Below are 26,744 nucleotides of genomic sequence, written 5' to 3' on the forward strand. Positions count from 1 at the left end.
ATCCAGGTTAGGCTATATGATTGGCCACCATTCAGGTTAGGCTATATGATTGGCCACCATTCAGGTTAGGCTATATGATTGGCCACCATTCAGGTTAGGCTATATGATTGGCCACCATTCAGGTTAGGCTATATGATTGGCCACCATTCAGGTTAGGCTATTTGATTGGCCACCATTCAGGTTAGGCTATATGATTGGCCACCATTCAGGTTAGGCTATATGATTGGCCACCATTCAGGTTAGGCTATTTGATTGGCCACCATTCAGGTTAGGCTATATGATTGGCCACCATTCAGGTTAGGCTATATGATTGGCCACCATCCAGGTTAGGCTATATGATTGGCCACCATTCAGGTTAGGCTATATGATTGGCCACCATTCAGGTTAGGCTATATGATTGGCCACCATTCAGGTTAGGCTATATGATTGGCCACCATTCAGGTTAGGCTATTTGATTGGCCACCATTCAGGTTAGGCTATATGATTGGCCACCATCCAGGTTAGGCTATATGATTGGCCACCATCCAGGTTAGGCTATATGATTGGCCACCATTCAGGTTAGGCTATTTGATTGGCCACCATCCAGGTTAGGCTATATGATTGGCCACCATTCAGGTTAGGCTATTTGATTGGCCACCATTCAGGTTAGGCTATTTGATTGGCCACCATTCAGGTTAGGCTATATGATTGGCCACCATTCAGGTTAGGCTATTTGATTGGCCAACATTCAGGTTAGGCTATATGATTGGCCACCATCCAGGTTAGGCTATATGATTGGAGAAACCTGCATGATGTAAAATGCATGATGTGTCCATCTCATTCCATTGTCATCCATTTTATCTCCAGCCTGAAGGCTACAGAAAAGGCCACATAGTCTTTCTACCACATCCTGTATCTGCTACATGATTGATGTTAGATGATATTATTTTGACGGACTGTTAGTGGAGCGCAGCAGCGATGTATCCCTCCAACAGCACAGATGCATGCTGGGAATGGACAAGATTCGCATTTTGGGCCCCTTTGACTAAGTGGGCACTGCTTACCACAGGGCGGCATTAGTGCTCACCTAAAAATAAAATCTGAATCCTGACTAATGAGCAGACCGGCCGTGTGTGTGTGTGTGTCGGTGTGTGTGTGTCCGCGCAGTGTGTGTCGGTGTGTGTGTGTCCGCGCAGTGTGTGTCGGTGTAGTGTGTGTGTCGGTGTAGTGTGTGTGTAATGTTGTATTTCTCCTCACATTTCTCTCCCTCTCTCCAGTGGGGTATAGGCCCCGTGATATCCAATAGGACTTCATATCTCTCTCTCTGTCCAGTGGGGTATAGGCCCCGTGATATCCAATAGGACTTCATATCTCTCTCTCTGTCCAGTGGGGTATAGGCCCCGTGATATCCAATAGGACTTCATATCTCTCTCTCTCTGTCCAGTGGGGTATAGGCTCTGTGATATCCAATAGGATTTCATATCTCTCTCTCTGTCCAGTGGGGTATAGGCCCTGTGATATCCAATAGGATTTCATATATCTCTCTCTCTCTCTCTGTCCAGTCAGGTATAGGCCCTGTGATATCCAATAGGATTTCATATCTCTCTCTCTCTGTCCAGTCAGGTATAGGCCCTGTGATATCCAATAGGATTTCATATCTCTCTCTCTCTCTCTGTCCAGTCAGGTATAGGCCCTGTGATATCCAATAGGATTTCATATCTCTCTCTCTCTCTCTGTCCAGTCAGGTATAGGCCCTGTGATATCCAATAGGACTTCATATCTCTCTCTCAGTCTCTGTCCAGTCAGGTATAGGCCCTGTGATATCGAATAGGATTTCATATCTCTCTCTCTCTGTCCAGTCAGGTATAGGCCCTGTGATATCCAATAGGATTTCATATCTCTCTCTCTCTCTCTCTGTCCAGTCAGGTATAGGCCCTGTGATATCCAATAGGACTTCATATCTCTCTCTGTCCAGTCAGGTATAGGCCCTGTGATATCCAATAGGATTTCATATCTCTCTCTCTCTGTCCAGTCAGGTATAGGCCCTGTGATATCCAATAGGACTTCATATCTCTCTTTCTCCCTCTGTCCAGTCAGGTATAGGCCCTGTGATATCCAATAGGATTTCATATATATATATATGAAATCCTATACATCGAATACACCGAGCTGTCTGTCTAAACTACTAGCACACAGCTCAGACACCCATGCATACCGCACAAGACATGCCACAAGAGGTCTCTTCACAGTCCCCAAGTCCAGAACAGACTATGGAAGGCACACAGTACTACATAGAGCCATGACTACATGGAACTCTATTCCACATCAAGTAACTCATGGAAGCAGTAAAATTTGATTTAGAAAGCAGCGGAACCAGGCGTTAGCCTGTTAGCCTGTGTAGCAGCGGAACCAGGCGTTAGCCTGTTAGTTAGCCTGTATAGCAGCGGTACCAGGTGTTAGACTGTTAGCCTGTATAGCAGCGGTACCAGGTGTTAGACTGTTAGCAGCGCTACCAGGTGTTAGACTGTGACACAGTGCCTCACACACAAACACAATTGTTCAAGCCAGCCATAGTGTTTCAGCTCAACATGACGGTCTAATAATTAAAGCATAAATGGCTGGGGGAGAGCAAGAGACAGAGAGAGAGAGCGAGCAAGAGCGAGAGACAGAGAGAGAGAGGTGTTCAGACAATAGGCTTAACCACAGTGCCACCTATACTTGTGTTTTAGAATAGGAAATTCATGTGCAATCCCTGACCATCCCTAACCTGACCCGACCATCCCTAACCAGCCCTGACCATCCCTGACCAGCCCTGACCATCCTTGACCATCCCTGACCAGCTCTAACCAGCCCTGACCAGCCCTAACCATCCTGACCATCCCTGACCAGCCCTGACCATCCCATCCCTGCCCTGACCAGCCCTGCCCAGCCCTAACCAGCCCTGACCATCCCTAACCATCCCTAACCAGCCCTGACCATCCCTGACCATCCCTGACCAGCCCATCCCTGCCCTGACCAGCCCATCCCTGCCCATCCCTAACCAGCCCTGACCATCCCTAACCAGCCCTGACCATCCCTAACCAGCCCTGACCATCCCTGACCAGCCCTAACCAGCCCTGACCATCCCTAACCATCCCTGACCATCCCAGCCCAGCCCTGCCCAGCCCATTCCTGCCCTGCCCATCCCTGACCAGCCCATCGCAGCCCTGCCCTGCCAAGCCCAGCCCAGCCCATTCCTGCCCTGACCATCCCTGACCAGCCCATCCCTGACCAGCCCAGCCAATCCCTGACCAGCCCATTCCAGCCCATCCCTAACCATCCCTGACCATCCCAGCCCAGCCCTGCCCAGCCCATTCCTGCCCTGCCCATCCCTGACCAGCCCATCGCAGCCCTGCCCAGCCCAGCCCATTCCTGCCCTGATCATCCCTGACCAGCCCATCCCTGACCAGCCCAGCCAATCCCTGACCAGCCCATTCCAGCCCATCCCTGACCAGCCCAGCCAATCCCTGACCAGCCCATTCCAGCCCAGCCCAGCCCTGCCCATTCCTGCCCTGCCCTGACCAGCCTGATGGGTGTCGATGTATTCAGGCCAGATAATTAGACTTAGAGAGGTAGTGGGAGATAGCAGGACAAAGCATCAGAGGCTGGCTTCATGACTACAGCAAAACATACAATAACTACACACACTGTAAGGTGTACCTATATGGCTGCTCAAGTAATAATGAAACACCTGATAGTTTGATTTACAGAACCAGTGAAAAGTTTGGACACGCCTCATTCAAGGGTTTTTCTACATTTTCTACATTGTAGAATAACATCACAACTATTACGTAACACATTTGGAATCATGAAGTAACCAAAAAAGTATATTTATATTTTAGTTTCTTCAACGTAGCTACCCTTTTTGCCTTGACAGCTTTGCACACTCTTGGCATTCTCTCAACCAGCTTCATGAGGTAGTCACCTGGAATGCATTTCAATTAACAGGTGTGCCTTCTTAAAAGTTAATGTGTGGAATTTCTTTCCTTCTTATTGCGTTTGAGACAATCAGATGTGTTGTGACAAATTAGGGGTGGTAATACAGAAGATAGCCCTATTTGGTAAACGACCAAGCCCATATTATGGCACGAACAGCTCAAATAAGCAAAGAGAAATGACAGTCCATCATTACTTTAAGACATGAAGGTCAACTCAATATGGAACATTTCAAGAACTTTCTTCAAGTGCAGTCGCAAAAACCATCAAGCACTATAATGAAACTGGAAGACCCAGAGTTACCTCTGATGCAGAGGATAAGTTCATTAGAGTTACCAGCCTCAGAAATTGCAGCCCAAATAAATGCTTCACAGAGTTCAAGAAACAGATACATCTCAGCATCAGCTGTTCAGAGGAGACTGAGTGAATCAGGCCTTCATGGTTGAATTGCTGCAAAGAAACCACTACTAAAGGACACCAATAAGAAGAAGAGACTTGCTTGAGCCAAGAAACACGAGCAATGGACATTAGACTGGTGGAAATCGGTCCTTTGCTCTGGATGAGTCCAAATTTGAGACTTTTGGTTCCAACCGCCGTGTCTTTGTGAGACGCAGAGTAGGTGAACGGATGATCTCCGCAAGTGTGGTTGCCACCGTGAAGCATGGAGGAGGAGGTGTGATGGTGCTTCGCTGGTGACACTTGTCAGTGATTTAATTCGTTGAGAGAACGCCAAGACGGTGCAAATCTGTCATCAAGGCAAAACTTTGAAGAAACTAAAATATAAAAACAAAATATACTTTCGAGTTACTTCATGATTCCACATGTGTTATTTCATAGTTTTGATGTCTTCACTATTATTCTAAAATGTAGAAAATAGTAAAAATAAAGAAAAACCCTTGAATGAGTAGGTGTGTCCAAACTTTTGACCGGTACTGTACATTTTATACGTTTATATAATCTAGATCAATCATCATTTTGAGATATTTGGCGAAAGTATCCAATGTGCAAATAAAATCTTTGTCTAAATTGATAGATGTTATTTTGTGTGGTTTTTGAATTGCAGCTATGTAGGAAAGGAAAGGGGGATACCTAGTCAGTAGCATTCAACTGAAATGTGTCTTACCAACCCAAACCCCCTGAATCAGAGGTGTGTTTGGGGGGGGGGGGACTCCCTTAACCCATGTCATCAGCACCAGGGGGGGCAGTTGTTGTTCAAGGTTAATTGCCTTTGCTCAAGGGCAGGATCACTGAGTTTTACACCTTGCCGGCTCGGGGATTCGAACGAGAGACTTTTCAGTTCCTGGCAGAATGCTCTTCACCACTCGGCTAAATGCCGTAGTAACAGTAGGAGAGGCAGGACATAGACACACACACACCGCGATGTATCAGCGTGATTTATTGGTTGTAAATGAACAGACAGACAGACGGACTCAGTGTCTCCGTCAGCATCAGGCCGATCCTCCTGCCAATACCTGATCAATGACTTCGTAATGTATTTCCCAAGACAGAAGCCCCCGTACAGTACCGAGGGAGGCGTTACGGTAAGAGCCCAGCCAGCCCATCTTCTATACAGAGGAGGGAGGGAGGCGTTACGGTAAGAGCCCAGCCAGCCCATGTTCTATAGAGAGGAGGGAGGGAGGCATAACGGTAAGAGCCCAGCCAGACCATCTTCTATAGAGAGGTGGGAGGGAGGCGTTACGGTAAGAGCCCAGCCAGCCCATGTTCTATAGAGAGGAGGGAGGGAGGCGTTACGGTAAGAGCCCAGCCAGACCATCTTCTATAGAGAGGAGGGAGGGAGGCGTTACGGTAAGAGCCCAGCCAGCCCATGTTCTATACAGAGGAGGGAGGGAGGCGTTACGGTAAGAGCCCAGCCAGACCATCTTCTATAGAGAGGAGGGAGGGAGGCGTTACGGTAAGAGCCCAGCCAGCCCATCTTCTATAGAGAGGTGGGAGGCGTTACGGTAAGAGCCCAGCCAGCCCATGTTGTATACAGAGGAGGGAGGGAGGCGTTACGGTAAGAGCCCAGCCAGCCCATGTTGTATACAGAGGAGGGAGGGAGGCGTTACGGTAAGAGCCCAGCCAGCCCATCTTCTATAGAGAGGTGGGAGGCGTTACGGTAAGAGCCCAGCCAGCCCAAGTTCTATACAGAGGAGGGAGGGAGGCATAACGGTAAGAGCCCAGCCAGACCATCTTCTATAGAGAGGAAGGAGGGAGGCGTTACGGTAAGAGCCCAGCCAGCCCATCTTCTATAGAGAGGTGGGAGGCGTTACGGTAAGAGCCCAGCCAGCCCATGTTCTATACAGAGGAGGGAGGGAGGCGTTACGGTAAGAGCCCAGCCAGCCCATCTTCTATAGAGAGGTGGGAGGCGTTACGGTAAGAGCCCAGCCAGCCCATGTTCTATACAGAGGAGGGAGGGAGGCATAACGGTAAGAGCCCAGCCAGACCATCTTCTATAGAGAGGAGGGAGGGAGGCGTTACGGTAAGAGCCCAGCCAGCCCATCTTCTATAGAGAGGTGGGAGGCGTTACGGTAAGAGCCCAGCCAGCCCATGTTCTATACAGAGGAGGGAGGGAGGCGTTACGGTAAGAGCCCAGCCAGCCCATCTTCTATAGAGAGGTGGGAGGCGTTACGGTAAGAGCCCAGCCAGCCCATGTTCTATACAGAGGAGGGAGGGAGGCGTTACGGTAAGAGCCCAGCCAGCCCATCTTCTATAGAGAGGAGGGAGGGAGGCGTTACGGTAAGAGCCCAGCCAGCCCATCTTCTATACAGAGGAGGGAGGGTACAGTACCGTAAGGAGCTAAATACTCCACTTGTTAACACATAGATGATAACACATACAGCATTATATATACTGTATCAAGCAAAGGTCGCCAGGTAGCAGTTGTAAATGAGAACGTGTTCTCAACTAGCCTAACTGGTTAAATAAAGGTGAAAATAAAATGTAAAAAATGTCACCACCTCCACACAGAGAGAAGAAGGGAGATAGTGGTTTTGTTAGGCTCACAAGGGGTGGTGTCGTACTACTGAGACAAAGACAACTCTCTCTGTAACGCAGCACAAAGGTGTCTGTCTGTAACTGTGTCTGTCTAGACCGGCTTCACAACTCCCCTCATCAACCTGGCTCCTCAATCCCTCCTCAACCTCGTTTCTCAAATCCCTCCTCAACCCGACTCCTCAGTCCCTCCTCAACCCGACTCCTCAGTCCCTCCTCAACCCGCCTCCTCAGTCCCTCCTCAACCCGACTCCTCAGTCCCTCCTCAACCCGACTCCTCAGTCCCTCCTCAACCCGACCCCTCAGTCCCTCCTCAACCCGACCCCTCAGTCCCTCCTCAACCCGACCCCTCAGTCCCTCCTCAACCCGACTCCTCAGTCCCTCCTCAACCCGACTCCTCAGTCCCTCCTCAACCCGACTCCTCAGTCCCTCCTCAACCAGACTCCTCAGTCCCTCCTCAACCCGACTCCTCAGTCCCTCCTCAACCCGACTCCTCAGTCCCACCTCAACCCGACTCCTCAGTTCCTCCTCAACCAGACTCCTCAGTCCCTCCTCAACCCGACTCCTCAGTCCCACCTCAACCCGACTCCTCAGTTCCACCTCAACCAGACTCCTCAACCCGACTAATCAATCTCTCCTCAACCTGACTCCTCAATCCCTCCTCAACCTGACTCCTCAATCCCTCCTCAACCTGACTCCTCAATCGCTCCTCAATCTCTCCTTAACCTGGCTCCTCAATCTCTCCTCAACCTGACTCCTCAATCCCTCCTCAACCTGACTCCTCAATCTCTCCTCAACCAGACTCATCAATCTCTCCTCAACCAGACTCTTCAGTCCCTCCTCAACCAGACTCTTCAGTCCCTCCTCAACCAGACTCCTCAGTCCCTCCTCAACCAGACTCCTCAGTCCCTCCTCAACCAGACTCCTCAGTCCCTCCTCAACCAGACTCCTCAGTCCCTCCTCAACCAGACTCCTCAGTCCCTCCTCAACCAGACTCCTCAGTCCCTCCTCAACCAGACTCCTCAGTCCCTCCTCAACCAGACTCCTCAGTCCCTCCTCAACCAGACTCCTCAGTCCCTCCTCAACCCGACTCCTCAGTCCCACCTCAACCCGACTCCTCAGTCCCACCTCAACCCGACTCCTCAGTCCCACCTCAACCCGACTCCTCAGTCCCACCTCAACCCGACTCCTCAGTCCCACCTCAACCCGACTCCTCAGTCCCACCTCAACCCGACTCCTCAGTCCCACCTCAACCCGACTCCTCAGTCCCACCTCAACCCGACTCCTCAGTCCCACCTCACCCCGACTCCTCAACCCGACTAATCAATCTCTCCTCAACCCGACTCCTCAATCCATCCTCAACCTGACTCCTCAATCCCTCCTCAACCTGACTCCTCAATCCCTCCTCAACCTGACTCCTCAATCCCTCATCAACCTGACTCCTCAATCCCTCCTCAACCTGACTCCTCAATCCCTCCTCAACCTGACTCCTCAACCTGACTCCTCAATCCCTCCTCAACCTGACTCCTCAATCCCTCCTCAACCTGGCTCCTCAATCCCTCCTCAACCTGGCTCCTCAATCTCTCCTCAACCTGACTCCTCAACCTGACTCCTCAATCTCTCCTCAACCTGACTCCTCAATCTCTCCTCAACCTGACTCCTCAGTGGTTCCCCTATGGACTCTACAGCAAATATGAAATCAGCTTTTCTCTCCATTTCTCTAAATGCCCATCTCCTTTCTCCCCAGAGGTGAGCCAGTGTGTGACAGGAATGCAAAAGACCTTGAGCAATGCTTGAACATCAGGCATCAGAGAGAAAGACAACACACACACACAGACAGACAGAGAGAGACACAGCGAGAGAGAGGCACAGCGAGAGAGAGAGACACAGCGAGAGAGAGAGACACAGCGAGAGAGAGAGACACCGCGAGAGAGAGAGAGACATAGCGAGAGAGAGAGAGAGACACAGCGAGAGAGAGAGAGAGACACAGCGAGAGAGAGAGAGAGACACAGCGAGAGAGAGAGAGAGAGACAGCGAGAGAGAGAGAGAGACAGCGAGAGAGAGAGAGAGACAGCGAGAGAGAGAGAGAGACAGGCGAGAGAGAGAGAAAGAGAGACACAGGCGAGAGAAAGAGAGACACAGGCGAGAGAAAGAGAGACACAGGCGAGAGAAAGAGAGACACAGGCGAGAGAGAGAGACACAGGCGAGAGAGAGACACAGGCGAGAGAGAGAGACACAGGCGAGAGAGAGAGACACAGGCGAGAGAGAGAGACACAGGCGAGAGAGAGAGACACAGGCGAGAGAGAGAGAGACACAGCGAGAGAGAGAGAGAGACACAGCGAGAGAGACAGCGAGAGAGTGAGAGACACAGCGAGAGAGAGCGAGACACACCGAGAGAGACGGAAAGAGAGGGACGGAGAGAGAGACGGACAGAGAGAGAGACAGCGAGAGAGACAGCGAGAGAGAGAGACAGCGAGAGAGAGAGACAGCGAGAGAGAGAGACAGCGAGAGAGAGAGACAGCGAGAGAGAGAGACAGCGAGAGAGAGAGACAGCGAGAGAGAGAGACAGCGAGAGAGAGAGAAACAGCGAGAGAGAGACAGCGGGAGAGAGAGCGAGACACAGCGGGAGAGAGAGCGAGACACAGCGAGAGAGAGCGAGACACAGCGAGAGAGAGCGAGACACAGCGAGAGAGAGCGAGACACAGCGAGAGAGAGCGAGACACAGCGAGAGAGAGCGAGACACAGCGAGAGAGAGAGCGAGACACAGCGAGAGAGAGCGCGAGACACAGCGAGAGAGAGCGAGACACAGCGAGAGAGAGCGAGACACAGCGAGAGAGAGCGAGACACAGCGAGAGAGAGCGAGACACACCGCGAGAGAGAGACAGAGAGAGACACAGCGAGAGAGAGAGAGAGAGACACAGGCGAGAGAGAGAGAGACAGGCGAGAGAGAGAGAGACAGGCGAGAGAGAGAGAGACACAGGCGAGAGAGAGAGAAAGAGAGACACAGGCGAGAGAGAGAGAAAGAGAGACACAGGCGAGAGAGAGACACAGGCGAGAGAGAGAGAGAGAGAGACACAGCGAGAGAGAGAGAGAGAGACAGCGAGAGAGAGCGAGACACAGCGAGAGAGACAGAGAGAGAGACACAGCAAGAGAGGGACAGAGAGAGAGACAGAGAGAGAGACGGAGAGAGAGACAGTGAGAGAGACAGCGAGAGAGAGCGAGACACAGCGAGTGAGACGGAGAGAGAGACACAGCGAGAGAGAGAGAGACAGGCGAGAGAGAGAGACACAGGCGAGAGAGAGAAAGAGAGAGACAGGCGAGAGAGAGAGAAAGAGAGACACAGGCGAGAGAGAGAAAGAGAGACACAGGCGAGAGAGAGACACAGGCGAGAGAGAGAGAGACACAGCGAGAGAGAGAGAGACAGCGAGAGAGAGCGAGACACAGCGAGAGAGAGAGAGACACAGCGAGAGAGACGGAGAGAGAGACGGAGAGAGAGACAGCGAGAGAGACGGAGAGAGAGACAGCGAGAGAGACAGCGAGAGAGAGCGAGACACAGCGAGAGAGACGGAGAGAGAGACACAGCGAGAGAGGGACAGAGAGAGAGACGGAGAGAGAGACGGAGAGAGAAACAGCGAGAGAGACAGCGAGAGAGAGAGACAGGGAGAGAGAGACAGCGAGAGTGAGAGACACACAGGGAGAGAGAGAGACACACAGGGAGAGAGACACAGGTGAGAGAGAGAGAAAGAGACACAGCGAGAGAGTGAGAGAGACAGGGAGAGAGAGACGGAGAGAGAGACAGGGAGAGAGAGACGGAGAGAGAGACAGGGAGAGAGAGATATATCAGCTAGACTAGTGGTAACTTCCTTCAGGGGAGAGACTAAGCCTACAGGACAGAGACGAGCACTGATACACACAAACATGACTAACACCCCCCCCCCGACACGTTTCGTGTGGGGTCACAGGTCAAAGAGAGCACCATCATCATCATCCACTCAATGACTCAATGGTAAATCCGACCACAACTCTGTCCTCCTGATTCCTGCTTACAAGCAAAAATTTAATCAGGAAGCACCAGTGACTCGGCCTATTAAAAAGTGGTCAGATGAAGCAGATGCTAAACTACAGGACTGTTTTGCAGACTGGAACATGTTCTGGGATTCTTCCGATGGCATTGAGGAGTACACCACATCAGTCACTGGCTTTATCAATAAGTGCATTAAGAACGTCGTCCCCACAGTGACTGTACGTACATACCCCAACCAGAAGCCATGGATTACATGCAACCTCCTCACTGAGCTAAAGGGCAGAGCTGCCGCTTTCAAGGAGCTGGACTCTAACCCGGAAGCTTACAAGAAATCCTGCTATGCCCTTCGACGAACCATCAAACAGGCAAAGCGTCAATACAGGACTAAGATCGAGTCGTACCACATCGGCTCCGACGCTCGTCGGATGTGGCAGGGCTAGCAAACTATTACAGACTACAAAGGGAAGCACAGCCGAGAACTGCCCAGTGACACGAGCCTCCCAGACGAGCTAAATCACTTCTATGCTCGCTTCGAGGCAAGCAACACTGAGGCATGCATGAGAGCATCAGCTGTTCCGGACGACTGTGTGATCACTCTCGCCATAGCCGACGTGAGTAAGACCTTTAAACAGGTCAACATACACAAGGCTGCGGGGCCAGACGGATTACCAGGACGTGTGCTCCGAGAATGTGCTGAACAACTGGCAGGTGTCTTCACTGACATTTTCAACATGTCTCTGATTGAGTCTGTAATACCAACATGTTTCAAGCAGACCATCATAGTCTCTGTGCCCAAGAACACAAAGGCAACCTGCCTAAATAAATTACTACAGACCCGTAGCACTCACATCTGTAGCCATGAAGTTCTTTGAAAGGCTGGTCATGGCTCACATCAAAACCATTATCCCAGAAACCCTACACCCACTCCAATTTGTATACCGCCCTAACAGATCCACAGATGATGTGATCTCTATTGCACTCCACACTACCCTTTCCCACCTGGACAAAAGGAACACCTATGTGAGAATGCTATTCATTGTCTACAGCTCAGCGTTCAACACCATAGTGCCCTCAAAGCTCATCACTAAGCTAAGGAACAAGGGAATGAACACCTCCCTCTGCAACTGGATCCTGGACTTCCTGACAGGCCGCCCCCAGGTGGTAGGTAACAACACTGATCCTCAACACTGTAGCTCCCCAGGGGTGCGTGCTAAGTCTCCTCCTGTACTCCCTGTTCACCCACGACTGCATGGCCAGGCACGACTCCAACACCATCATTAAGTTTGCAGACAACACAACAGTGGTAGGCCTGATCACTGACAACGACAAGACAGCCTATAGGGAGGAGGTCAGAGACCTGGCCGGGTGGTGCCAGAATAACAACCTATCCCTCAATTTAACCAAGACTAAGGAGATGATTGTGGACTACAGGAAAAGGAGGACCGAGCACGTCCCCATTATCATCGACTGGGCTGAAGTGGAGCAGGTTGAGAGCTTCAAGTTCCTTGGTGTCCACATCAACAACAAACTAGAATGGTCCAAACACACCAAGACAGTCATGAAGAGGGCACGACAAAGCCTATGCCCCATCAGGAAGCTAAAAAATTTGGCATGGGGTCCCCAGATCCTCAAGAGGTTCTACAGCTGCAACATCGAGAGCATCCTGACCGGTTGCATCACTGCCTGGTACGGCAATTCATCGGCCTCCGACCGCAAGGCACTACAGAGGGCTGCCTGCCAGCCAGGACTTTTTAGGAAGGCCCTAAAAATTGTCAAAGACCCCAGCCACAGACTGTTCTCTCTACCACCGCATGGCAAGCGGTACCGGAGTACCAAGTCTTGGACAAAAAGGCTTCTCAATGGTTTTTACCCCCAAGCCATAAGACTCCTGAACAGGTAACCAAATGGTTACCCAAACTATTTGCATTGTGTGTTCCCCCCCCCCCCAACCCCTCTTTTACACTGCTGCTACTCTCTGTTTATCTTATATGCATAGTCAATTTAACTATAAGTTCTATTGGCCCGACCAACCAGTGCTCCCGCACATTGGCTAACCGGGCTATCTGCATTGTGTCCCACCACCCACCAACTCATCGACAGGAGGAAGGCTAGGACCTCTCTCTCTCTGCATCCATGGGGTCCCCTGTCTCGCTCTCTCTCTCTCTCACTCTCTACCTACCTCTCTCACTCTCTCTCCATCTACCTCTCTCACTCTCTCTATACCTACCTCTCTCTCTCACTCTCTCTATACCTACTTCTCTCTCTCTCTCTCTCTCTATACCTACCTCTCTCTCTCTCTGCATCCATGAGGTCCCCTGGCTCTCCCTCCCTCTCTCTCTCTACCTACCTCTCTCTCTCTCTCTCTACCTACCTCTCTTACTCTCTCTCTCTACCTACCTCTCTCCCCCCTTCATCCATGGGGTCGCCTCGCCTGGTGCTCTCTCTCAGCCTCTCTCTTCTCCTCTCTCTACGTTAGCTAATAAACCCTGAAAAATGACTGCCATTTTGGACTAACCGTATTAGCACACGCAACACGAAAAAAGGCAGACATATTTATACTCAAAACAAATTTGTTAAGATAGGGTTTCATCTTAATTGCATAATCTGATGTTGGTAGTATTTTTCATTGGTTGTCTCGCTGCCGGGGGTAACCTTGTTTGCGGGGCTGTGAGGGGTAGGTTAGGGGTTGTGTGTGTGTGTGTGTGTGGGGGGGGGGTTAGGCAATCAGACAGATATGTTCTACTCTACACAGAAAGGTCTCCTCTCTGCCTGTCATCCAACAAGGCAGACATCATTACATCATATTAAAGCTGCCCAATCACATTACAGCCGTGGTTTCATCATTCAGTGTGTCAGACGCTGTGCAGGCAGGCAGCCCGTCCTGCTGTGTGATGTCTGTCTGGCAGACATCTTGGAAGGGAGACGGAGTAAAGCAGGCACCAGGGTGTGGACCAGGGTGTGGACCAGGGTGTGGACCAGGGTGGACGCACGCGTGTGTGTGCGTGTGCGCACGCGTGTGTGCGCGTCTGTGCGCATGCGTGTGTGTGTGTGTGTGTGTGTATGTGTCTGTGTCTCTGTGTGTGTGTGTGTGTATGTGTCTGTGTGTCTGTGTGTGTGTCTGTGTCTGTGTGTGTGTGTCTGTACTCTCCACTCACTTGGCCAGCTGTTTCTCTGCGTCAGCACACAGCTCCAGTAGTCCCATGAGAACAGCGGACACGTCCATATAAGGCTCCCACACGGTGAAGCCTCGACCAATCAGGTCTATGGCTGTACGGCGGATGGTGCTGTGGGGGGGCATCTTGGGGCTGGGGGGTTGCAGGAGGAGGAACGTCAGGGCCTTACCTGGAGGAGTCGAAACAACAACAGTCAACATCAATAACAATAAACAGTCAACAACAATAACAAAGACAACTAAGAACAAACAGCAACAACATATATCTATCTATCTGTACATTACAGTGGTTAACTAATATACTCCTCTTGGTGTGTGTTTTCATTGTGTTGTTGTTGTCAAGGTCAACAGCTGTCAGAATCTGTCAACAGACTGAGGATGTTGGAGTTTAATCGTAGGGCTTGACAGGTGAATTGGTGGTGGTGTGTGTGTGTTTGTTTGATCAGCAAGTGGTTTCTCTGTTGGTGGTGTGTGTGTGTGTGTGTGTGTGTGTGTTCAGTACAACATATTGATCAAAGTGTCTCCTACTGTCCAAAAGCCTTGTTTCTCCTCTGAGATGGTGTAAAGGCCAGCGTACTCCAGGTCTGTCTGACCAACATAATGTGAGAGGAGACAGACATATTATATCTAGTGTTGTGAGGGGTGACAGTCAGGGAGACAGTAATATTATAACTGGTGTTGTGAGGGGAGACAGTCATATTATAACTAGTGTTGTGAGGGGAGACAGTCATATTATAACTAGTGTTGTGAGAGGAGACAGTCAGGGAGAAAGTAATATTATAACTGGTGTTGTGAGAGGAGACAGTCATATTATAACTAGTGTTGTGAGAGGAGACAGTCATTTTATAACTAGTGTTGTGAGAGGAGACAGTCATATTATAACTAGTGTTGTGAGAGGAGACAGTCATATTATAACTAGTTTTGTGAGGGGAGACAGTCATATTATAACTAGTGTTGTGAGGGGAGACAGTCAGGGAGACAGTCATATTATAACTAGTGTTGTGAGGGGAGACAGTCAGGGAGACAGTCATATTATAACTAGTGTTGTGAGAGGAGACAGACATATTATAACTAGTGTTGTGACGGGAGACAGTCAGGGAGACAGTCATATTATAACTATGGTTGTGAGAGGAGACAGTCATATTATAACTAGTGTTGTGAGGGGAGACAGTCAGGGAGACAGTCATATTATAACTAGTGTTGCGAGAGGAGACAGTCAGGGAGACAGTCATATTATAACTAGTGTTGTGAGGGGAGACAGTCAGGGAGACAGTCATATTATAACTAGTGTTGCGAGAGGAGACAGTCAGGGAGACAGTCATATTATAACTAGTGTTGTGAGGGGAGACAGTCAGGGAGACAGTCATATTATAACTAGTGTTGTGAGGGGAGACAGTCAGGGAGACAGTCATATTATAACTGGTGTTGTGAGGGGAGAGTCAGGGAGACAGTCATATTATAACTAGTGTTGTGAGGGGAGACAGTCAGGGAGACAGTCATATTATAACTAGTGTTGTGAGAGGAGACAGTCAGGGAGACAGTCATATTATAACTAGTGTTGTGAGGGGAGACAGTCATATTATAACTAGTGTTGTGAGGGGAGACAGTCAGGGAGACAGTCATATTATAACTAGTGTTGTGAGGGGAGACAGTCAGGGAGACAGTCATATTATAACTGGTGTTGTGAGGGGAGACAGACATATTATAACTATGTCATATCACATCCTTTCTAACTGTTAACATCACTATGTCATATCACATCCTATCTGACTGTTAACATCACTATGTCATATCACATCCTGACTGTAAACTGCAGTGTCTCTCTACCAGAAATACTGTCAGCGTCATTTAATTGGCAACAATGGCGACAGACTGGACAGTAGAGCTGAGTATTGAAAGGGACTGGAGGAGGACTGACCCATTGACCACTATTACGCACGCACACACACACACACACACACACACACACACACACACACACACACACACGCACACACACACGCACACACGCACACACACCTCAGCAGCATCAGCACACTGAGGTACAGAGGGAGGAGAGAGGGAGGAGAGCGGAAGGGACTGTCTCCTCCACAGAGGTCAACTCAAACATGACCTGGCATTTGAGAGAGAGAGAGAACCACTGCAGGGCCAGATTGACCATTAAGAGACCAGCAGCTAGACCCCCCCCCCCCCCCCCCCCCCCGATTGGTTAAACGCCGTATGGAATGTGAATAGATAGATCTGATTGGAAGGTCTTGGCAGAGACAGATGAAGAGAGCAGGTTTATAATGTTATTATAGTGCTATATTAATATATTATCTGATGATAATAATAGGCCCTTGAATGACTGGCTGGCAGGCTGTCTTGTTTGCATGAATCGTGACGTGTAGATTGTTATCCATTGAACCGGAGTCTCATGACTCTGTGAATTAATTTCCTTTTCAGTGTGTTCATGTTCTTTTAGTCTGTCTGGCTGGGTGGGTGTCTGTAAGTATCTCTGTCAGATGTACTATGAACAGATTGCTCTATGAGTGGTGGAACACCTCCAAGGATAGATAGATAGCAAAGAGGATGGACGAACAACGGAGGGAGGGAGGGCTGGAAGAACGACAGAGGGAGGGAGGGCTGGAAGAACGACAGAGGGAGGGAGGGCTGGAAGAACGACGGAGGGAGGGAGGGCTGGAAGAACGACGGAGGGAAGGAGGGCTGGAAGAACGACGGAGGGAGGGAGGGCTGGAAGAACGACGGAGGGAGGGAGGGCTGGAAGAACGACGGAGGGAGGGAGTGCTGGAAGAACGACAGAGGGAGGGAGGGCTGGAAGAACGACAGAGGGAGGGAGGGCTGGAAGAACGACAGAGGGAGGGAGGGCTGGAAGAACGACAGAGGGAGGGAGGGCTGTAAGAACGACGGAGGGAGGGCTGTAAGAACGACAGAGGGAGGGAGGGCTGGAAGAACGACGGAGGGAGGGAGGGCTGGAAGAACGACGGAGGGAGGGAGGGCTGGAAGAACGACGGAGGGAAGGAGGGCTGGAAGAACGACGGAGGGAGGGAGGGCTGGAAGAACGACGGAGGGAGGGAGGGCTGGAAGAACGACAGAGGGAGGGAGGGCTGGAAGAACGACGGAGGGAGGGAGGGCTGGAAGAACGACGGAGGGAGGGAGGGCTGGAAGAACGACGGAGGGAGGGAGGGCTGGAAGAACGACGGAGGGAGGGAGGGCTGGAAGAACGACGGAGGGAGGGAGGGCTGGAAGAACGACGGAGGGAGGGAGGGCTGGAAGAACGACGGAGGGAGGGAGGGCTGGAAGAACGACGGAGGGAGGGAGGGCTGGAAGAACGACAGAGGGAGGGAGGGCTGGAAGAACGACGGAGGGAGGGAGGGCTGGAAGAACGACGGAGGGAGGGAGGGCTGGAAGAACGACGGAGGGAGGGAGGGCTGGAAGAACGACAGAGGGAGGGAGGGCTGGAAGAACGACGGAGGGAGGGAGGGCTGGAAGAACGACGGAGGGAGGGAGGGCTGGAAGAACGACGGAGGGAGGGATGGCTGGAAGAACGACGGAGGGAAGGAGGGAGGGCTGGAAGAACGATGGAGGGAGGGAGGGCTGGAAGAACGACGGAGGGAGGAAGGGCTGGAAGAACGACAGAGGGAGGGAGGGAGGGCTGGAAGAACGACAGAGGGAGGGAGGGAGGGCTGGAAGAACGACAGAGGGAGGGAGGGAGGGCTGGAAGAACGACAGAGGGAGGGAGGGAGGGCTGGAAGAACGACAGAGGGAGGGAGGGCTGGAAGAACGACAGAGGGAGGGAGGGAGGGCTGGAAGAACGACAGAGGGAGGGAGGGCTGGAAGAACGACGGAGGGAGGGAGGGCTGGAAGAACGACGGAGGGAGGGAGGGCTGGAAAAACGACGGAGGGAGGGAGGGCTAGAAGAACGATGGAGGGAGGCAGGGAGGGCTGGAAGAACGATGGAGGGAGGGAGGGCTGGAAGAACAATGGAGGGAGGGAGGGCTGGAAGAACAATGGAGGGAGGGAGGGAGGGCTGGAAGAACAATGGAGGGAGGGAGGGATGGAAGGAGGGAGGGAGGGCTGGAAGAACAATGGAGGGAGGGAGGGATGGAAGGAGGGAGGGAGGGCTGGAAGAACGATGGAGGGAGGGAGGGCTGGAAGAACGATGGAGGGAGGGAGGGCTGGAAGAACGATGGAGGGAGGGAGGGAGGGTTGGAAGAACGATGGAGGGAGGGAGGGAGGGTTGGAAGAACGATGGAGGGAGGGTTGGAAGAACGATGGAGGGAGGTAGGGCTGGAAGAACGAGGGAGGGGCTAACGCTGGTTGTCTTGACTAGAGTTGATCAGGTGGTAACATCATCTATCCAGAAAGGATGACATAATGGAGGAGAATTTTCCTTTTCCCCCTCCAGAGCCTTAAATCTGTGGCAGCTGTGAGGGAAGACAGGGGAAGACCAGGACAGACTGCTGCTACGGACACACACTTTCTCACACACTATGGCTAGCGGTCAGTCTGAGAGGGGGAGGAAGAGGAGAGGGGAGAGGAGGGGGGGGAGAGGAGGGCTGGAAGAACGAGGGAGGGGCTAACGCTGGTTGTCTTGACTAGAGTTGATCAGGTGGTAACATCATCTATCCAGGGAGGGAGGGAGGGTTGGAAGAACGAGGGAGGGGCTAACGCTGGTAGTCTTGACTATAGTTGATCAGGTGGTAACATCATCTATCCAGAAAGGATGACATAATGGAGGAGAATTTTCCTTTTCCCCCTCCAGAGCCTTAAATCTGTGGCAGCTGTGAGGGAAGACAGGGGAAGACCCGGACAGACTGCTGCTACGGACACACACTCTCTCACACACTATGGCTAGCGGTCAGTCTGAGAGGGGGAGGAAGAGGAGAGGAGGGAGGGAGAGGAGGGGGGAGAGGATGGGGGGAGAGGAGGGGGGAGAGGATGGGGGGTGAGGAGGGGGGAGAGGAGGGGGGGAGAGGAGGGTGAGGAGGGGGGTGAGGAGGGGGGGAGAGGAGGGGGGGAGAGGAGGGGGGAAGAGGGGGGTGAGAGGAGGGGGGAGGAGGGGGGGAGAGGAGGGGAGGAGGGGGGGAGAGGAGGGGGGATAGGAGGGAGGGTGATGACAACTGCTGGTCACTCAGTCTAGGATGGAAGGTGTGTATTGGCTAGGATGGAAGGAGGGAGGGCTGGAAGAACGACGGAGGGAGGCAGGGAGGGCTGGAAGAACGACGGAGGGAGGCAGGGAGGGCTGGAAGAACGACGGAGGGAGGCAGGGAGGGCTGGAAGAACGACGGAGGGAGGCAGGGAGGGCTGGAAGAACGACGGAGGGAGGCAGGGAGGGCTGGAAGAACGATGGAGGGAGGCAGGGAGGGCTGGAAGAACGATGGAGGGAGGCAGGGAGGGCTGGAAGAACGATGGAGGGAGGCAGGGAGGGCTGGAAGAACAATGGAGGGAGGGAGGGAGGGCTGGAAGAACAATGGAGGGAGGGAGGGATGGAAGGAGGGAGGGAGGGCTGGACGAACGATGGAGGGAGGGAGGGCTGGAAGAACGATGGAGGGAGGGAGGGCTGGAAGAACGATGGAGGGAGGGAGGGAGGGTTGGAAGAACGATGGAGGGCGGGAGGGAGGGTTGGAAGAACGATGGAGGGAGGGTTGGAAGAACGATGGAGGGAGGTAGGGCTGGAAGAACGAGGGAGGGGCTAACGCTGGTTGTCTTGACTAGAGTTGATCAGGTGGTAACATCATCTATCCAGAAAGGATGACATAATGGAGGAGAATTTTCCTTTTCCCCCTCCAGAGCCTTAAATCTGTGGCAGCTGTGAGGGAAGACAGGGGAAGACCAGGACAGACTGCTGCTACGGACACACACTTTCTCACACACTATGGCTAGCGGTCAGTCTGAGAGGGGGAGGAAGAGGAGAGGAGGGAGGGAGAGGAGGGGGGAGAGGATGGGGGGTGAGGAGGGGGGAGAGGATGGGGGGTGAGGATGGGGGGTGAGGAGGGGGGAGAGGATGGGGGGTGAGGATGGGGGGTGAGGGGGGGGTGAGGATGGGGGGTGAGGAGGGGGGAGAGGAGGGGGGAGAGGAGGGGGGAGAGGAGGGGGGAGAGGAGGGGGGTGAGGAGGGGGGGGAGAGGAGGGGGGAGGAGGGGGGAGAGGAGGGGGGATAGGAGGGAGGGTGATGACAACTGCTGGTCACTCAGTCTAGGATGGAAGGTGTGTATTGGCTAGGATGGAAGGTGTGTGTTGGCTAGGATGGAAGGTGTGTGTTGGCTAGGATGGAAGGTGTGTCTGTTGGCTAGGATGGAAAGGTGTGTGTTGGCTAGGATGGAAGGTGTGTGTTGGCTAGGATGGAAGGTGTGTGTTGGCTAGGATGGAAGGTGTGTGTTGGCTAGGATGGAAGGTGTGTGTTGGCTAGGATGGAAGGTGTGTGTTGGCTAGGATGGAAGGTGTGTGTGTTGGCTAGGATGGAAGGTGTGTGTTGGCTAGGATGGAAGGTGTGTGTTGGCTAGGATGGAAGGTGTGTGTTGGCTAGGATGGAAGGTGTCTGTTGGCTAGGATGGAAGGTGTGTGTTGGCTAGGATGGAAAGGTGTGTGTTGGCTAGGATGGAAGGTGTGTGTGTTGGCTAGGATGGAGAATGGAAGCCAAAGGATGGACAGTGAAATACACTATAACATAACGTATCCTAGATAAACGGAATTATAACATAACGTATCCTAGACATATGGAATTATAAACTGGGTGCTTCGGGATGCTGGCCTTCTATGCAGAAGTTCCTCTGTCCAGTGTCTGTGTTCTTTTGCCAATCTTAATATTTTATTTTTTAATGGCCAGTCTGAGATGTATTTTTCTTTGCAACTCTGCCTAGAAGGCCTGTATCTCGGAGTCGCCTCTTCACTGTTGACGTTGAGACGGGTGTTTTGCGGGTACTATTGAATGAAGCTGCCAGTTGAGAACTTGTGAGGCGTCTAATTCTCAAACTAGACACTAATGTACTTGTCCTCTTGCTCAGTTGTGCCTCCCACTCCTCTTTCTATTCTGGTTAGAGCCAGTTTGTGCTGTTCTGTGAAGGGAGCGTTGTACGAGATTTTAAGATTCTTGGCAATTTCTTGCATGGAATAAATATCCTTCATGTCTCAGAACAAGAATAGACTGACGAGTTTCAGAAGAAAGGTCTTTGTTTCTGGCCATTTTGAGCCTGTAATTGAACCCACAAATGCTGATGCTCCAGATACTCAACTAGCCTAAAGAAGACCAGTTTTATTTATTCTTTAATCAGAAACAACAGTTTTCAGCTGTGCTAACATAATTGCAAAAGGGTTTTCTAATGATCAATTAGCCTTTTAAAATGAGAAACTTGGATTAGCTAACACAACGTGCCATTGGAACACAGGAGTGATGGTTGCTGATAATGGGCCTCTGTACGCCTATGTAGATATTCCATTTACAAAATCTGCCGTTTCCAGCTACAATAGTAATTTACAACATTAACAATGTCTACACTGCATTTCTGATCAATTTCATGTTATTTTAATGGACAAAAACATGAGCTTTTCTTAGAAAAAGAAGGTAATTTCTTTTTCCGTCCCTGTCCGTCTCCGTCGCCGTCCGTCTCTCGACCTGGAACCCTCACGCCAAAGAGCACATAGACAGTAGAATAGATTGTAATAAAATGGGCACCATTATCAAAACCACAAGGATGCTGTGATTCAGCTGCATTCGGGAGGTAAGTGCTGTTATCACTCCCTGTAAGCACTATGCTCCAGTCAAATGTTGTGATATTGCAGCGTGGCTATTAGCCCAGCCAGTCTCTCAGTCACATAGACACAGACACACCAAACCCCATCACTGAGATGATTGGTGCTAGTCGAGGGGAGACGTCCCGTTGTGAATGTAATGACAGGTTCCTAACAGCGCTCTCTCTCGTTCTCTCAATTCAATTTAAGGGTTTTATTTGGAATTATTATTATTTATTTTATTTAATAATTATTATTATTATTGGAAACATAGATGATAAAGAAAAGTTAAACAAAATTAACAGTAAAAACATTTTAAAAAAGACATTTCAAATGTCATTCTATGTGCAAGTACAAAAGGGAAAACAAATAAACATAAATATGGGTTGTGTACATATTCATTATCCCTTTACACTTGTGTGTATAAGGTAGTTGTTGTGGAATTGTTAGGTTAGATTACTCGTTGGTTATTACCGCATGGTCGGAACTAGAAGCACAAGCATTTCGCTACACTTGCATTAACATCTGCTAACCATGTGTATGTGACAAATAAAATTTGATTTATTTACAATGGTGTGTGTTCTTCACTGGTTGCCCTTTTCTCATGGCAACAGGTCACACATCTTGCTGCTGTGATGGCACACTGTGGTATTTCACCCAGTAGATATGGGAGTTTATCAAAATTGTATTTGTTTTCAAATTCTTTGTGTGTCTTTGTGTGTCTGTGTAATCTGAGGGAAATATGTCTTTAATATGGTCATACATTGGGCAGGAGGTTAGGAAGTGCAGCTCAGTTTCCACCTCATTCTGTGGGCAGTATGCACATAGCCCGTCTTCTCTTGAGAGCCATGTCTGCCTACGGCGGCCTTTCTCAATAGCAAGGCTATGCTCACTGAGTCTGTACATAGTCAGCTTTCCTTAAGTTAGGGTTAGTCACAGTGGTCAGGTATTCTGCCACTGTGTCCTCTCTGTTTAGGGTCAGTCACAGTGGTCAGGTATTCTGCCACTGTGTCCTCTCTGTTTAGGGTCAGTCACAGTGGTCAGGTATTCTGCCGCTGTGTACTCTCTGTTTAGGGACAAATAGCATTCTAGTTCGCCCAGTTTTTTTGTTAATTCTTTCCAATGTGTCAAGTAATTATCTTTTTGTTTTCTCATGATTTGATTAGGTCTAATTGTTGTTGTTGTCCTGGGGCTCTGTGGGGTGGGTTTGTGAACAGAGCCCCAGGATCAGCTTGCTTAGGGGACTCTTCTCCAGGTTCATCTCTCTGTAGGTGATGGCTTTGTTATGGAAGGTTTGGGAATCGCTTCCTTTTAGGTGGTTGTAGAATTTAACAGCTCTTTTCTGGATTTTGATAATTAGTGGGTATCGGCCTAATTCTGCTCTGCAGGCATTATTTGGTGTTCTACGTTGTACACAGAGGATATTTTTGCAGAATTCTGCATGCAGAGTCTCAATTTGGTGTTTGTCCCATTTTGTGAAGTCTTGGTTGGTGAGTGGACCCCAGACCTCACAACCATAAAGGGCAATGGGCTCTATAACTTTTTCAAGTATTTTTAGCCAGATCCTAATTGGTATGTTGAGGTTTATGTTCCTTTTGATGGCATAGAATGCCCTTCTTGCCTTGACTCTCAGATCGTTCACAGCTTTGGACCTTTTTTTGGAACACCATTATTTTTGGTCTTACTGAGATTTACTGTCAGGGCCCAGGTCTGACAGAATCTGTGCAGAAGATCTAGGTGCTGCTGTAGATCCTCCTTGGTTGGTGACAGATCTAGGTGCTGCTGTAGACCCTCCTTGGTTGGTGACAGAAGTAGACATTTGACTTCAGATTCTAGTAGGGTGAGGCCGGGTGCTGCAGACTGTTCTAGTGCCCTCGCTAATATGTTGATATACAGTATATCACAAAAGTGAGTACATGTGTAAATATTTGAGTTTATCTTTTCATGTGACAACACTGAAGAAATGAAACTTTGCTACAATGTAAAGTAGTGAGTGTACAGCTTGTATAACAGTGCCAATTTGCTGTCCCCTCAAAATAACTCGACATTAATGTCCAACAAAAGTGAGTACACCTCGTGAAAATGTGAAAACGTCCAAATTGGGCCCAATTAGCCATTTTTCCTCCCCGGTGTCATGTGACTCGTTAGTGTTACAAGACCCAAATTGAGTCAAAAGATTTAATGAAATCAACAAAGCATGAGAAGACTTTGCCTTTGTTTTGGTTTGTTTGTTTGTCATTTAGGGTGTGCAGGGTGAATACGTGGTCTGTCGTACGGTAATTTGGTAAAAAGCCAATTTGACATTTGCTCAGTACATTGTTGTCAATAAGGAAATGTACCAATCTGCTGTTAATGATAATGCAGAGGATTTTCCCAAGGTTACTGTTGACGCATGTCCCACGGGGTAGTTATTGTGGTCAAATATATCTCCACTTTTGTGGATTGGGGTGATCAGTCTTTGGTTACCAATATTGGGGAAGATGCTAGAGCTAAGGATGATGTTAAAGAGTTTAAGTATAGCCAATTGGAATTTGTGGTCTGTATATTTGATAATTTCATTGAGGATACCATCAACACCACAGGCCTTTTTGAGTTGGAGGGTTTGTATTTTGTCCTGGAATTCATTCAATGGTAATTTGAGAATCCAGTGGGTTCTGGTCGTCTTTAATAGTCGATTCTAAGATTTGTATTTGATCATGTTTTTCATGTGTATATTTGTGCTGTTTGTTCTTTTGTTCTCTAGGGTACGTGGGACGCTAGCGTCCCATCTAGCCAACATCCAGTGAGATTGCAGAGCGCCAAATTCAAATACAGAAATGCTCATTATAAAAATTCAGAAAACAAAACATATTTTACATAGGTTTAAAGATGAACTTCTTGTTAATCCAACCACGGTGTCAGATTTATAAAATGCTTTTCGGCGAAACCTAGCCCAGAACATAGCCCAGTTGACAAATTATTACAAACAGTAACCAGCCAAGCAGAAGCGTTACAAAACTCAGAAATAGAGATACAATTAATCCCTTACCTTTGATGATCTTCATATGGTGGCACTCAGAAGACATTAATTTACTTAATAAATGTTCCTTTTGTTTGATAAAGTCTCTTTATATTCAAAAACCTCAGTTTTGTTAGCGCGTTTTCTTCAGTAATCCACAGGCTCAAACGCAGTCAAAACAATCAGACAAAAAAACAATCCAAATTGTATCCGTAAAGTTCATAGAAACATGTCAAACGATGTTTATATTCAATCCTCAGGTTGTTTTTTAGCCTAAATTATCTATAATATTCCAACCGGACAATAATGTTGTCAATATAAAAGGTAAACAAGAAATGCACTCTCTCGGTCGCGCGCATGAAAAAGCCGTGACACGGCAGGGTCCACTCATTCAGACTGGTCTTACTCCGTCATTTATAAGAATACAAGCCTGAAACAATTTCTAAAGACTGTTGACATCTAGTGGACGGCATAGGAACTGCAATTTGAGTCCTAAGTCAATGGATACTGTAATGGCATTGAATAGAAAACTACAAAACTCGAAAATATATATATATATTTCCTGAATGGATTTTTCTCAGGTTTTCGAGGGCCAAATCAGTTATGTTATACTGACAGACACTATTTTAACCGTTTTGGAAACTTGAGTGTTTTCTATCCAAATCTACCAGCATATCATATCTTCTGGGCCCGAGTAGCACGCGGTTTAATTTGGGCATGCTTTTCATCCAAAATTCTGAATGCTGCCCCCTACCCTAGAGGTTAAAGGGACATAAATATTGGAGAAGTGGTTTACCCATACATCTCCATTTTGGATAGATAACGATTGTTTGTTTGTTTAGTGTTTTCCAATTTTCCCAGAAGACGTTAGATTCTATGGATTCTTCATTTACATTGAGCTGATTTCTGTCGTGCTGTTCCTTCTTTTTCCGTAGTGTATTTCTGTATTGTTTTAGTTATTCACCATAGTGAAGGCTCGTGTTTTCTGGGTCTCTATGTTTTTGGATGGATAGGTTTCTCAATATATATTTCTTAGGTTTTTGCATTTTTCATCAAACCATTTGTCATTGTTGTTAATTTTCTTCGGTTTTCTGCTTGACATTTTTTAGAATTGACAGGGAAGCGGAGAGGTCAAATATACTGCTTAGGTTTTCGACTGCCAAGTTTACACCTTCACTATTACAGTGGAACGTTTTGTCCAGGAAGTTGTCTAAAAGGGATTGAATTTGTTGTTGCCTAATTGTTTTTTGGTAGGTTTCCACACTAGTTTCCTTTCATCTATAACATTTCATAATATTAATAAGTTATTTCGGCTTTGATGCCTCTTGATTGACTATTGCTCTGTTCAGGTAGACTGATCTGATAGGGCTGTCAGTGGTCTCTCAACACAACACAACACACACGGAGGGAGGGAGGGAGGGAGGGAGGGAGGGAGGGAGGGAGGGAGGGTGGGAGGGAGGGAGGGAAAGGAAACATGCACATTTGTGGCCTGCTGGAGGTCATTTTGCAGGGCTCTGGCAGTGCTCCTCCAGCTCCTCCTTGCACAAAGGTGGAGGTAGCGGTCCTGCTGCTGTGTTGTTGCCCTCCTATGGCCTCCTCCACGTCTTCTGATGTACTGGCCTGCCTCCTGGTAGCGCCTCCATGCTCTGGACACTACGCTGACAGACACAGCAAACCTTCTTGCCACAGCTCGCATTGATGTGGCATCCTGGATGAGCTGCACTACCTGAGCCACTTGTGTGGGTTGTAGACTCCGTCTCATGCTACCACTAGAGTGAAAGCACCGCCAGCATTCAAAAGTGAACAAAACATCAGCCAAGAAGCATAGGCACTGAGAAGTGGTCTGTGGTCACCACCTACAGAACCTAACCTTT

The 26,744-nt window shown here is 49.6% G+C and overlaps 1 protein-coding gene across 4 annotated transcripts in view; it reads right to left on the reverse strand.

Moving 5' to 3' along the window:
• LOC139408272 (WD repeat-containing protein 7) overlaps nucleotides 1-26,744 on the reverse strand; it is a 333,290-nt gene that overhangs the window by 42,429 nt on the left and 264,117 nt on the right. For all 4 annotated transcript variants that reach the window (XM_071151971.1, XM_071151970.1, XM_071151969.1 and 1 more), the window contains one exon: nucleotides 14,125-14,311. In XM_071151971.1, the coding sequence (XP_071008072.1) occupies nucleotides 14,125-14,311 (187 nt within the window). The remainder of the gene's footprint in view (nucleotides 1-14,124; nucleotides 14,312-26,744) is intronic.

Source organism: Oncorhynchus clarkii, chromosome 5 (genome assembly GCF_045791955.1).
Source record: "Oncorhynchus clarkii lewisi isolate Uvic-CL-2024 chromosome 5, UVic_Ocla_1.0, whole genome shotgun sequence".
Lineage (NCBI taxonomy): Eukaryota > Metazoa > Chordata > Actinopteri > Salmoniformes > Salmonidae > Oncorhynchus > Oncorhynchus clarkii.